At 32.2% G+C, this 14,539-nt stretch overlaps 3 protein-coding genes across 3 annotated transcripts; 2 read left to right on the top strand and 1 right to left on the bottom strand.

Annotated features, from left to right (window-relative positions):
* Positions 1-1,220: 1,220 nt before the first annotated feature.
* On the bottom strand, positions 1,221-2,111 carry LOC122519910 (probable ribosome biogenesis protein RLP24). The gene is made up of 2 exons (XM_043639710.1): positions 1,971-2,111; positions 1,221-1,785 (listed from the first exon to the last, which is right to left on the bottom strand). Exons 1-2 carry the CDS (start codon positions 2,049-2,051, stop codon positions 1,348-1,350), a joined length of 519 nt encoding a protein of 172 aa, XP_043495645.1. The 5' UTR covers positions 2,052-2,111; the 3' UTR covers positions 1,221-1,347.
* A 64-nt stretch (positions 2,112-2,175) lies between these two features.
* On the top strand, positions 2,176-4,228 carry LOC122519908 (DNA polymerase delta subunit 2-like). The gene is made up of 6 exons (XM_043639708.1): positions 2,176-2,655; positions 2,743-3,044; positions 3,125-3,338; positions 3,421-3,655; positions 3,735-4,027; positions 4,096-4,228. The coding sequence occupies exons 1-6, from the start codon at positions 2,439-2,441 to the stop codon at positions 4,212-4,214; spliced, it is 1,380 nt and encodes a 459-aa protein (XP_043495643.1). The 5' UTR covers positions 2,176-2,438; the 3' UTR covers positions 4,215-4,228.
* Positions 4,229-4,509: 281 nt separating this feature from the next.
* On the top strand, positions 4,510-8,320 carry LOC122519691 (neither inactivation nor afterpotential protein G). The gene is made up of 8 exons (XM_043639327.1): positions 4,510-4,872; positions 5,189-5,391; positions 6,014-6,373; positions 6,447-6,617; positions 6,727-6,880; positions 6,970-7,275; positions 7,376-7,598; positions 7,726-8,320. The coding sequence occupies exons 1-8, from the start codon at positions 4,752-4,754 to the stop codon at positions 7,859-7,861; spliced, it is 1,674 nt and encodes a 557-aa protein (XP_043495262.1). The 5' UTR covers positions 4,510-4,751; the 3' UTR covers positions 7,862-8,320.
* The last annotated feature ends 6,219 nt before the right edge of the window (positions 8,321-14,539 follow it).

Here is a 14,539-nt window from a genome sequence, read left to right as displayed (position 1 = left end):
GTTGCGAATCTCTCTCTTAGAGAAGCCATCTTCTCGAGTATCTTAATTTAAAATACATACTTTAACGAATCGATGCTTTGCTCCTATTTTCATATTTAGCATTCTATTCAAAGACGAGAACTACGATGACTCGCGTCAATTATAATTTATTTATAATATCATTCTATTTGAATAAGTAAAGTGATCTCAAACAAAATAGATCTATATCTATCGTAAAAAAAATTTATTCTATAAATAGCAACAGTAGCTTGTAAAGAAACCGATTCGAAAACGATCTTCTCGAGTCCATTAGCAGAGAAATTTGGACTTCTGACATGAGACGCGGGTCGAGCTCGAGCAAACAAGGACGTCGGCAAAAATCAAAGGCTGATTCTTCGTCTGATATTGGCCTGTCGCGTCGCTTTGGTTCGTTCAACAGGCTAGACGAGATCTGCAAGCTCACGCCCTTGAAAATCCTTTCGAATGGCGGCGGTCCTGGTGATGAACCTTCCTCCTCTTCTTCTTCTGCTGTTATTCTGCTATGGGTCTCTTTCTTTTGCCGTACCGTGTTGTTGTAACACATTTCGTACCGCAAGCAAACAGAGTTCCTCGGTTGGTCTGGTAATTGCTGGAAACACCAAGCGAGTGTTTGCAGTGTCATCGAGGTTTGGTCACACCTCGGACTACGAACACTTCCCAAAGCTCCTTTTCTTCACCTCACTGCTTCTAATGTGTGTCTTACGTTCTTATAAAAGCGACTAAGTTGAAAGCTCTCCCATTTTGTCTCTACTTCGATTATGTTTTTAATGCTTTTCCAGTCGCGCTACAACTGGTTCTTCCGAAGATTGCATTTTAAACAAGGAATGTTTCAAAATTTCATCTGATAAAATTATATATATAGGATGCTTTTGCTGCGTCTCTAATTTTCCAAGATTATGTTAGCCATTACAAAATCTTGTAGAATATAATATAATATATTACTTAGAACAGTTTCGTGCATAATAATTAAAAGATTAATTGTAAGACTATTATCTGTAATCTAATTTCTTCATTTGATTAAATTACATTGCACGCATCACATTAGTGCTACCATCTATGTGAATGTAAGTAAACCATGGTTTACCATGAAACCCAGTTGGTACAAAGAAATAATCAAATATTTACTTACAATTACTTTTAAGCATGCATGATTCTAGAAGCTGAATTTAAAAATAATTTGCAGAAATAAATCCCCATAGAAATTGTTTACAAAAACTTAAGTCTAATTAAATATTCAGTTTATGTACAAGTTTAACAGTTAAATATTAATTGTTCCTAAATAATACAAAGTTCTTCGAATTCATATTATGCATTAATTAAAAAAACAAATTAATTTTCTAGCAACTGTTCAGTTTCCATTTCGCTGTCGGATTCATGCATTTCAACATCCTCTTCTGCTATTTCTTCCAATTTCTTTCTTTCCTTAAGTCCAGCAGCTGGTGATCTTATCAAAGATAGATCACGTTGTACTTCCTTAATATCCCTTTCTCGTTCTAGTGTACGACCCTTGCGCAAACGTTGCATAATATGCAAATTCGATCTCCTCTGTTTGATGTTTTCGACTTTCTTTATAGCTTCCACAGTCTTTGTCCATAATTCTCTATTGTATTTAACTGGGATATTTCTTCTCTTTTCGAATTCAAATGATGGATCTATTGCCAATTCTTTACCAATGGTCTTCCTATATGCTTTGGTCCACTTAACCTTTCTTGGATTTTTTTTCTTTTTGAATGCCGCGTGACATTTCGACCGGCAAAATCTAAAAATCTATAAATTATAATAATTAATAGATTGTTTAACAAAAGTTTCATACAGAATAATATCAATATCAATATCTATATCAATATAGAAACACGTGACATAACCTCAAAAATTGGTTAAATCCAATTCTATCGACCATTTGACTCGAAATTTATTAGAAAAATAAAATAATAAATTTAAAGATTACTTACTTTACAATCGTTTCTAACAAATTGAATTCCATGTCCCGGAAATATCCGAGAAGAGCAAAAGTAACACGTTTCAATACGCATCTTGCACAGTAACAATAATAGAAAGATTGCACATAAATGTGTAACCTGTTTTGTTACAAGACCTGGTGTGAAGTCGACGAATTAACTCAACACTTTCACCGAAGATAACTTCAATGCAATTTAATTTGAGAATATAAATATTAGTTCTATAAAAAGGCAGTCTTTTATTAAAATATATATAATATACTTAAAAAAAATAATATTACTTAATATATTTTATTTTCATCTAATTAAATCATCAATTTGAACTCACTTCCGGTTTTTGCTTTCAAAAAATTATAACCATCACAAATATAGTTAGAAGGAAGGAAAACATCAATTTTGCTAGTGTCCTGTTTGTAGCGAATCCTTGACAAAATCTAATATTTATTATTATCATCATTAAAAATGATTCAGAATAATTTGAAAAATGATAAAAATGAAATTAAACATAAAGAAAATGGAAGTGTAAACGTTCTCGAAAGGAATTCCGTTGTATATAAAGATTTATCTTTTACCTTAACGCAAGAAATCAGTAATTACTCAAAACAATATTCAAACGTTTATGTTGCTAGACTCAAAGAACTTGGAGAAGTTTTGACAGCAAATGTCAACGCAAAATGGAGTAAGATACAAAAATGATATTTTTGAAAAGATTTTGTCAGATATCTAAGCAACCAAAAAGTAATATGTATTTTATTTTATTTATTAGAAGACGTCAGGATTACAAAATTAGCTGATTTAGATGCTATTGCGGGAAATACTTGTGCTATAATTGGAACATTATATAAACATCAGCAATGGAAACCATCAATTTTGAGAGAGGTTGGCGAGCACAACAGATTGACATTGCAGCCTGAAAAATCTGATTATTGCTCTGAAAACGATCAAGTATTCTTAGAAGATGAGGAGCTACGCATTAGATTGGTTGGTAATTTAATTGATCTTGAAAGCGTCGTTACTGGTTTAATATGCGCTGTATTAGGAAATGAAGGCAAAGATGGTACATTTACCGTAAGTTCAAATACTTTTAAAAATAGTATTGTATTTTATTAGTTGTTGAAATCCTTTCTTTTATATATTACTTTATTTAGGTAAAAGATTGGTGTTTCCCAGGCTGCGCACCGCAAACTCACCTAACTGTAAATTCAAATTCAAGCGGAAAGATCGTTCTAATATCTGGATTAAATTTTATTAAAAATTCAGATGACATAGCAGTAGAATTATTACGCGAATGGATCTGTGGAATGGCTGGTGATATAACAGCTCAGAAAGAGGAAGCATCCGTTGTACGGCTTATTATAGCAGGTAATATAAATTATATATATAAATACTTTTGACTTATCGCAATAAATGGAATGTTACACTAATTAACATTCTATTATTTTAGGCAATAGTATTAACAATAGCAAAAAAATATATGAACGTTTGAACATGTCGGCATTAAAAATAGAAGAGCAGAAACATACAGCGGAAACTGTAACTGCGACACAAAAATTAGATGCTTTTCTTTCCAATATTGCAAAATGCTGTGGTGTTACTTTAATGCCAGGCCAACACGATCCATGTAATAGGCTGTTACCACAAAAACCGCTTCATCCTTGCATGTTACCAAAGTCATGCAGGTATTATTTAATTAGAATATAATGAGAGATAAATGATTAAATGATATTCTCAAAATTGATTAAATATATTTCCTTTTAGACTTGCAAGTTTTCAAGGTGGTTCTAATCCATGGGTCAGCCAAATTGGTAAACGTTTGATAATGGGTTCGAGTGGTGAATCTATCGAAGATATTATGAAAGCTTCTGGTTCTAAAGATATGTCTCCATTACAATGGCTAGAAAAAACTCTTATTTGGAGACATTTTTGTCCGACTGGACCAGACACATTACCATCTTACCCGTATAATGAAAAAGATTTATTCATAATAAAACAATGTCCTGATATATATTTCACAGGGAATGCCAATAAGTACGAAACTAAATTGTTTAAAGGTATTTATTGTTTTCTTACGTTGTTATTAAAAGTTAAAATCAATTATTAATTCCTTTTTTATTTACAGGCGAAGAAAATCAAGTTGTCAGACTAGTTTGTATTCCACAATTCTCGACATCTCATGCCGCTGTTATAATAGATTTGGAAAGTCTTGATGCAGAACTGATTCATTTTGGAACAGAATAAATACGATTTTTCTATTTTTGTTTTCATGCATATTATCTACCATTGTTAAACACAATGTTTTGTATATATTTAATTTATATATTTTGTTAAGAATTTTACAAGTAAAAATATTGAAAAATTTTGCAATGATTGTAACTCTTCCCGTATATGTCGGTAAATCATTGACGAAACTACTCCGTAGATATGTCGGTAATTCATTGATAAATTATTACGTAGATACATAAATAATTTATTATTTAATTGTATGTATATATGTTTTTTTATGCATTGATTTTTTATCGTTATTATCTACATTATAAAAATAAATTAAATTGTCTTTTTTAATTCGCCACAAAACGTACCTAAGAATATATACGCGATAAGAAAAATCAACGATCACGTATATCGATTACAAGACGCTAATTAGATATGTCAATTATAGCACGTTGCGCTTCTACAAAAGCAACGACACTGTGCGTAGGTTTCACAGTCCGATAATATCGGTCGTTCTTTTCTGATGTGATATACACGTTTAACTTATTATTTAACGTTAAGAACATGCGAAATTATATTTTGATATCATTTATGGTTCTGATATTATCGTTATTTTATCATTATCAATTTAGTAAACCAATCAGTATCATTGAAACTCCAAATAGTTATTATGATTATATAGTCGGTGAGTAAGTGAAATTTTTGATATTATTTTAAAAGGGAAAACAACTTGTTTTTTTTTTTTAATAGTAAATTTAATGTCACAATATATAAAAATATACACGCGAATATTTTTTGATAAGTCAAATAAATAAATCCCATATGAAAAGTTGCATCAGAAAATAGAATGATGCGATTTGTCATGTTGTTTATTAACCATTTTTACATAAACATAATATTAATAAAAAATATATATTAACCATCTTAACAATCGTAAACCCTATATCGTTAATAAAACTTCGATTATCCACGTTGTTAGTTAAATTCTTTGATTTGCAAAGTTGGAGCTGGTACGACTGGTTGCGTGATAGCATCGCGTCTATCGGATTTAACGAATACCACGGTACTGCTCGTGGAAGCGGGTGGTTATTTCAATTGGATGTCGGTGATGCCGTTGATGGCCCCGTTGATGCAAGGAAGCAGCTTAGATTGGGCTTATAAAACAGAGACCCAAAAGTTCTCGTCGTTGGGACTTTGGAGTCACGTAACGCTACTTTCTCTATATTCGCATTTACATATATACATTTTCTAGAGGGTTTAGATTATTATTTTCACTTTTAATTAAATTAAAGTATACATGTTACGGTTAATATAGATAATCCGAGCATTGTATAGAAGTGTGTCCAAAAAGTTTTCGTCAATTTAAAATATATGCTCCAGTTAGTTGTATTTAGAACATGAGAGGTAGGGGGATCTCAAGATATTGTAAGTGAAACAAACCATGACAGGTATATGTTCACACGATCACGAAATGATCTTTACTTTCAGTAATGTGGACACACACGTGCACGCCTTTTCTCAGCCATCTAACTATAAGAATTTCATCTTCCAAACTTCCACGTAATAAGGGTAGAAGAAGGGGTAACAGTAGTTCTAGTTTATATGTATTGAAACAAGAAATAAGGGAGAGAACGTTCCTTTTCCTATATACTTGCCTCTCCTCTCAAAAAAAACTCTATCGCAACCTTGACAAAAGCTGAAGGGAGAAATATTTACTGACACACATTTTAAAGATTAATTTCTATACCATGTTCGGTAACATATGTTCTATAACATATACACATATCGATTATTCATTATATTTGATGATATAATTATTATCACAGCAACAATCATGGCCAAGAGGTAAAGGATTAGGTGGTAGCGGTCAAATAAATTATCTCGTCCATTCTTTTGGGAGGTCAGATGATTACAAAACTTGGCCTAAGGGATGGTCCTACGGTGATTTAATACCGTATTTTAAAAAAGTCATGGAAACCATGAGCGTGACTACCGTTTCATCGGACGAGCCATTAGTTGTGGCCTTCATGGAGTCTGAACTTTCGATCGGATCTAATGACGCCACGTTTCAAAAGGCCAGTTATACCGCCAAAAAAGGAAATCGATGGAGTACCTATCACGCATATTTACTAAATTCTTTGAATCGAGACAATCTTCACGTATTGATGAACACTCTGGTTACCAAGGTAAAATCTAATTAAATCATTAACAAATGTTTTAAATTAAAAATCCGGTCTTTTATTTTTATTTTCTTTTCAGATATCGTTTAACGATACCAAAATAATCGGCGTAGAAGTACTTTACAACAATGCTTCACGTGGAAAAATAAATGCGAGAAAAGAAATTATTCTTTGTGCCGGTACTGTAAATACCGTTCAGTTACTTTTGCTTTCTGGTATAGGACCAAGACAAGATCTCAACAAATATGGGGTATTATTTCAATCATTAATATATATATATATAAACCATAAAATCCAATATAATCAATAAAACAGATTGATATACACAATTTTTATATAAATAATGAATTTTTGTCTAGATACGTACCGTGAGCAATCTCCCAGAAGTCGGCAAAAATCTTTTCGATCATTTGAATATACCGATATACGTTAATTTGAAAGCACCCGTTAGTTTGACATTAAAAAAGATGCAATCGATTAAAGAAATGGCAAAGTACTTTATACTTGGAACCGGTAATTAAAGGATAACTTCATCGATAATTTTTGTTCGTCCAACGGTTATAATTTTGATTGTGTTTTATTTGATTTTTGTATGCAATAAGGATCACTTTCGACGAATCGTGTTTTGGCAACTGCACGCGTTAACAATAGCGGTATTATTCTATTCGGACTGGGTTCAACCGATGAAAAGTTATTGAAGGACATTGCTAATTATCAAACCGAGACTTTCAGATCGCTTTTTCCTGCATACAATGACACCGGACACGAGGGTTTCCTATATCTCGCTACTTGTTTGCAACCAAAAAGTCGTGGAAATATTACATTGAGATCGCGCAGTATTTTTGATCAACCCAAAATCGATCCGGCATATCTTCAACACGACGATGACGTTTATTGCACTCATAACGGTTAGTATGTGACGAAAAATTATTGAAAAAAATATATGAATAAATGAATAAATTTAATGTTAACACCGGATATATAAAACAAGATACGATATTTTTGCAGCCATCAATCTGGCAGTGGAGACTTTAAATTCGAGAAAGTTTCGTGAGTTTGGTGCACGCGTTCATCTTCCCGATTTTGAGGAATGCCGACATTTCAAACAAGATTATAGCGATCATGAATATTCAGAATGCGTTATGAAAATAGGTGGGGTAACCAGTCATCATCCTTGTGGTAGTTGTAGAATGGGCGGCGACAATAAAGCGGTGGTCGATGAAAAATTAAGGTGAGACGAATATTTAATTACGCGTAATTTTCACGCATAAAAAAATTAAAAAAAAAGGTACCATCTGCAATACGAAATGCTACAAAACAAAAGTTATTTTTATATTTTTCGTTTCCTTTTTTTTTAGAGTAAGAGGAGTAAACGGTTTGCGAATAATGGATGCAAGTATATTGCCTTCGCCAATTTCCGGTACACCAAATTCCGTTTTGATAGCAATGGCGGAACGGGCCTTCGATTTGATTTTTGAAAAAACAAACGATTAAAAAGAAAGTCGTCGTTGTCTGAATAAAAAAATCTCTTAAGGTGCTCCCCATTCCGACCCATGGTTCTCTCCCTAATGGGACTAAGAAGAATAAACAAACAAACAAAAAAGCAAGGAAGGGAAAAAACATGGAGGATATGATCGAAATGGAATAAATTTAAAAAAAAGGCTGCTCCAACTCTCTTGACTTTCATGTTTTTTGTAATTTATAATTAATGGTAGTTTTTTTTTCTTGTTTTACAGTAATCGAACAATTATTAATAGTTTAATTAAATTTCGATTAATTTTTATACAAACAAAAAGGATTTTTGAGTTACACTCAACGACGAAAAACTAACCTCTGCCCCCTTTTCTGCTCTCTCTCTCTCTCTCTCTCTATTTCACTCTCTATCTCTATCTCTATCTTTCTTTCACGGATGTGGGCGGGGTAGCTCGGGGTAATAAACGAAGAAAAAGAAAATTGGTACTTCGCATTTCTTCGCGTCTTGAGAAGGAAGAAAAGATTTTCTTTTTTTTTATCTTTCACTCCAATATTCTAGTTTGCAAAAGATGTTTTGGCAGAGCTTCGACGTACATGTTTTTATTTTAATCTCTTTCTTTCTTTTTTTATCGCTCACTCATATCTTATAATTCTTTCTCAAACACACTCGTAACTTTAACAGACCAACTCAAATTGAACTTTCTTTTCTTTGTTTTTAGCATAATAAAAACGCAATTACTATTCTCTTAAACGAACACTTTTCTACTTCGACAACTTTTTTTCTCATGTTTCCATGCACATGCGCATACACACAAATACACATACACACACGCACGCCCGCGCACACACACACACACAGATGCAGAAATTACATCAGGTCTGTCTTCTCGTATAGATAAAATATGTGTAATCATAACGCGAAGCTCGCTTGCCCTGACATTTTTCGAAGAAATCGATCGAATTCTTTCTTCATACGATTTCCTTGTTTCCGAGCACCCCTTTTTCTTCCTTTATTCTCAACTCCCCCTCCCTCGTCCCTCCCTTCTCTCTCTTTCTCTCTCTCTCTCTCTCTCTACCGAAGATGTTTGCGTGTACAGAAAATCCTTGAAAGAATTATACAGGGCGGTCACGATCGCATAGCTTTTTCGCCAATGGAAACGTCACGTCGATACTACTATCCCTTTTTATTATTCTCTTCCCTTTTTTTGTTTTTTTTGTTAACGGAAGCAGCACCCCGATCCACCCTACACAACCCTAATCCCACGTGAATCTCTCTCTCTCTCTCTCTTCCTCTCTCTCATTTTCAATAATTGTAACGTAAACTTAATCTTTCAACTTAAAAACAAAATTGGTAACCACGTAATTTTCCCTGACAAAAAACACACTCCCCCTCCCCCCCCCAAGACGCTTCTTCTTCGGTTTTCTTTCGGACGAAAAAGACAAAGAGTGAGAGAGATAGATATAGATAAATAGATAAATAGAGATAGAACTGCTAGAGATATTACAACATCGTTTTATCGATCTCTACGTGCATAAACATATATATATATATATATATATATATATATATATACGTTTCTCTCTCTCTCTCTCTCTCTCTTTCTTTCTCCTTCTCTCTCTTTCCTTCTTTCTTTTTCTTCTATTCTTTTTCTTTATTATCCATATCTTTTTCTCTATTGCGTTTTTTACATTAAACGCAAGAAATAGGAAAAAAATCAAAAATAGAAGAAGGAAGATAAAAAAAAGGAGAAGAAGAAGAAGAAGAAGAAGAAGAATAAGAACAAGAACAAGAGAAAATATTTAAAAAATAATAACGTAACGATATATTCCGGCAATTCTAATCCGGATTGAAAATTACATCGAAATCGAAATAAACGACATAGTATTTATTTTTTTCCTCCGATATTGATTAATTCGAAGAACATCGATTTGATTTAAAAAAAAAAAAAAGAACGACGTCCATCTTGTGCAAGATAAACGCGCTTTTCTTTTTTTCTTTCTTCTTATATTTATATCTCTTCTCCTGTTTTGTAATTTGTAATTCTTATTCGTCGTCTCGAAGCGTATAATAATAATAAACTTTGTACGTTTTGCAAAAATCGAACGACGAATAAATCTCATACATATATATATATATATATATGTATATATAGATTCATTTTTTGAAATTTTTCTTCGTCGTTAAAAAATGCCGCTTCGAAACGATCTCGTATGTAATTAATAATGGCGTATATGATGTTGTGTATCTCCTTTTTTTCCTGTGTTCATTCGTGTGCTCTGTATTATATTTTAGTATTTTTTATAATACGCGAGTGTGCGATATTTTCTCTAACGCGAAGAACAATTATTCACAATTCCTCCCCCCCTCCCGTTCGTTTACGGCGGGGAAAAAAATTTGAAATTTGCGCTCATATATCTTTTTATATCGTCGATTTTTTTTTTAGTTTGTTTCTCATCGGTCGATTTCCTCTTTATTATAATTTTTTTTTCCTATTTACTTTTGTTTTCTTATACCTTTTTGTATCGCTCTTCTTTGATTCTTTGTAATATTGTGCTTATTTCGTAATATATTATTATTATTATTATTATTGTTATTATTATTGAGGAGGAGAGAATAATAATAATTATTGTTATCATTTAATCATTATTATTATCAATAATGGTTTCTAACGCTCGGTCGCAATTTGCGGGGCCGCAAAGCGCGTCGCGATTTTGGGGGCAGTTCTTTTCCCTTCGTTTTTTTTTTCTTTGCTTCCTTATTTTTCATACGTTCGTTCATTCACTCTTTTATTATCACATGTACTCTTCTCTCACACGTACACATAGAACGCGCATACAACTTTCTCTCTCTCTCCTTCTTTTTTTTTTTGTATGTCTCTCTTATATTCTAACAAGTATGTTCTCTCTTATCTTTAGATATATATATATTTTATATATCTATATTTATTTATATATATAATAATAATTATAATATATAATTATCAATTATATATTATAAATATACATATATATATATAAGTAATATTTATATTGAAAAAATGAGTGTACTCTTTTTTCGTCCTTTCATCTCTTTATATCAATAGGAAATAGTTATTCGATTAATTTGCAATTGCATGTAACATAGACGCGTCCAGCGCATAGAAACATAAATAAATAAATATAATCGGATGTATTTACATATATTCGTGAAAATTGTTGAAAAGGGAAAAAGAAAGGAAATTATGGGGTATTTGATGGATGGAAATGGTACAGGAAGAAAATAGGAGACGGAGGAACTTAGTAGGAATTTGCATGTATGTATCGTATGTGGGAGAATCCTGATAGTATAATCCTTTCCTATACACATATATATTATGTATATATTTACTATATACTACATTTACGTATATATTATATTCATGTTGTCCATGTGTGTAATGGTGTGCGTGTGCGTGTATACGTGTTTGTGTGTTTTTTCGTTCATTAGTACGTATACCGTGTGTCTTTATAATTAGAGATCCTATGGAGAACAAAATCTCCCTATGAGAACAAAAAAGAATTATTATAAAACGATAGATGTTTTATGAATTTGTTTGTATGCGTGTTTAGCTGTGTTGTTGTGTGTTTTTTCTTCTATGTGTATGTATTTAGTAGATATTTTATGTTATATATGTTTTCTTGTTTGTAATCGCGATAGATCCGCTTAACGCGGTTTAAGGTTGAGGTAGAAACGGTTTCGTATACTTATTATTTATATCATTATTTAAATGCAAGTTTTATGTCTATATTTGTTATACTATTATTATTTATGTACCGATGGTCGTCGACACGTAATTATCTCTGCAGGTACGAATACGATGTAATTGGAGTATAATCGCACGTGTGTTTTGTGTGTTTCTGTTATTAGTGTCTCTGTGTTTTTTGAGATTGAGGACTCTCTAATAGGGAATCAGAAGTAATACGCGCCTCTTCGCGATCTTTTGATTAAAAAGATAAAAAGAAATAGAGGAAAAAAAAAAGGCAAACGTTATAGCGGGAAAAAAGATACGCGAAGCTTCTTTGGGTCGATAGAAAATCGAAAGGAATGAAAATATAAATGTGTTTCGTGTTTGAACAAAAAAAAAAAAAAGAAAACCTCCTTCGAATAAAATCCAAGGCGCATTTTGTCGTACGAGTTTGCGCAAAAAAAATGTTATGCGCGATTTCACAAACAACGAAAAATCTAAAAAGCGAATGACAAGGAAGTTTCTTCGACGCGTCTAATTGTAAAAGGGTGAAGAAGGGGGAATAGGGACTATTTTGTAAATATATGTGTGTGTGTGTTTGATGTGTTTCTTTCCGTTCTTTTTTTATTTTCCTTTTTTCTTTTTTTTCTCTTCTATTCCTTTGGAAAATTCGTGCAAAGCGTCTTTTTCGTTAGTTCGGCAGTGTAAGGAATACGATGGAGATATAGAATGAGAAAAGTAGATTGTCATAAATTATGATAAACCAGTTCGAACGTAAGTATATAATACAATACACACGTTCGGGTTCGAGGGATAATCGATTATCGCCATATGAAATTAATGACCAAATTAATGATTTCTTGATCGTCTTGAATCCCCTTTACCATTGTTACTTATTTTTTTTTTTTATTTCTCCCTTGTTGTTTTTCATTCGATCTACCCAAAACGTTGACAATATTTTCTTTTTCTGTCTCGTTTTTTCATCGTCATGAACTTTTCTGTATGTGTGTCTCTCTTTCGTTCTCTCTCTCTCTTTCTCCTTGACGATAATCGATGACGAAAAAAGAAAAGAGACGAAGTTTTTCAGTTTATTCGGGCGACAACGCTTTCTCTTTTTTGTCGTTTCATATACGATAATAAGTAATTATTTTACTTAATTAGGGTGAATGAACGAACATTGACCGTTATTCACTATTTTCTCTCTCTCTCAAGCACACTCTCTCTCTCTCTCTCCCTTCGTCTTTCTCTCTTTTTTCTTTTTTGTTTTTCTTTTTATTTATTTATTTATTTATTATTTTTTTAAACCTACTATATGCTCGAACTATTGCATCGCTTGATTATTATTGATTTGTGTTTATTAAAACCTTACCGACTATTTTACTTTGTAGTTTGTACTTGGTTTTCATATTTACCTGAGTGTGGGACTCGTGATCGCGAAAAGAATCTCGAACCTATCATCATCTCTCTCGATGAAAGATATTCCTCCAATCGACCAACGATTATTATTTTTTCCTTCCCCCTCTTTTTCGCGAATTGTCGTCTAGTTATTCATTGACAAAAAATAAACAAACAAAAACACTTTTTCTTTCTCTCTTTCTTTTTTCTCTGTTCTGCATTCTATTCTTTTTTTTTTCCTTTTTTTGTTTTGTCAATCAAATTTTATGTTATATTTATTTATTATTATTTCTATTATTGTTGTTCAGTTTTTCTCTTCGATATCTTTGTTCTCTTAATAGATTCGAAATACGACGGCGTCAATTTGAAAAGCTTTATATTTTTTTCCTGTTCCTTCTTTTTTTTTCGTTTTTAATTTTTATCATTTTAATTTCTTAAGCCGATTTGGAAAAAAGAAGAGAATGATGATAATGTGTCGTCGTTGTTAAAAAATACAAACGGTATGGTAAGAGACCCCAATCCCCCCCACCCGCCCCAACGCGCGCCTTTCGATTATTCTCGAAAAATATTGGTTAATATCGTAAAATATTATTTCGCGTATCAGATTAGCGTGGTTACACTTTATTTTATTTTCTTTTTTCTCTTTTTTTTTTTATCTCTTCTTTCTATCTTCTCTTTTCTCTTTTTATGCATAGAGATTCTTATAAGTTTTATATTCCGTGCACCCTGTATGTCGTGTGTGAGGTAGCATTTGTACTAGTGTGCGATGAAGTATTAGTGATCCATTATCATACTTTTAATTTTTCTTGTTTTTTTCCTTGTCGTCGGGTATGATGATCAACAGGGATTGCAAAAAACACGATGATGATCGACGAAACGAAAAAGATATACACGATGCATATGCACGATGATCTTTGGCAGTGTTTCTGCATTATCTCATTCTAAACATGCGTTTCCTTAAACTTGCCATTTCCTTTGCTATTTACTTATTGTTTATTTTGTTTTGTTAGCATCTCCGTAATCCCACCCACCTCTTCTTTCATTACGGTTTTCTTTTAATCGTTTTTTTTTTTGGTTTCTGTGAAGATCATCGAAATATCGGAATATCAACTCGATCGATCGATCGATCTATCGCGAGATTTGCGATCCTGTGCATTCTATTCTCCAACAATTATTATATATTATAAAATTTATATCGCCGCGTCGTGTTCATCATATTTAATTCATAATTTTACAGCGTTTACAAGTTTTTTTCTTTTTAAGTCTTTTGTAAAAAAATGTTCACAAATCTGCGCGTTTCCTATTAGATTTGAATGTGTTCGTACTTCGTTATTATGTTTGTTAATTTTTATTTTTGCTTCAACTTCTTTGTCACATTTGTCAATCGTTCATTTAATTATCCCTTAAATGTTATACTTCCCCTTTTTTATTTTATTTTATTTTTTTATTTTATTTCTTTTATTTTTTTTTTCTTTTACTTTGTACTATAAGTCACGGCCGAGAAAATTATCGACCGCACGCCCCCGAAATCGGAAAAAAGCCCCACCTTACGACCGCACGTTCTTTTTATTTTTTATTTTTATAATTTCTTTATCTCTTC

The sequence above is a fragment of the Polistes fuscatus genome, unplaced genomic scaffold (assembly GCF_010416935.1).
Source record: "Polistes fuscatus isolate 324 unplaced genomic scaffold, CU_Pfus_HIC Scaffold3, whole genome shotgun sequence".
NCBI classification, from domain to species: Eukaryota; Metazoa; Arthropoda; class Insecta; order Hymenoptera; family Vespidae; genus Polistes; species Polistes fuscatus.
Note: the sequence above shows the minus strand (reverse complement) of the source record. Positions and strands in the feature narration are given on the sequence as shown.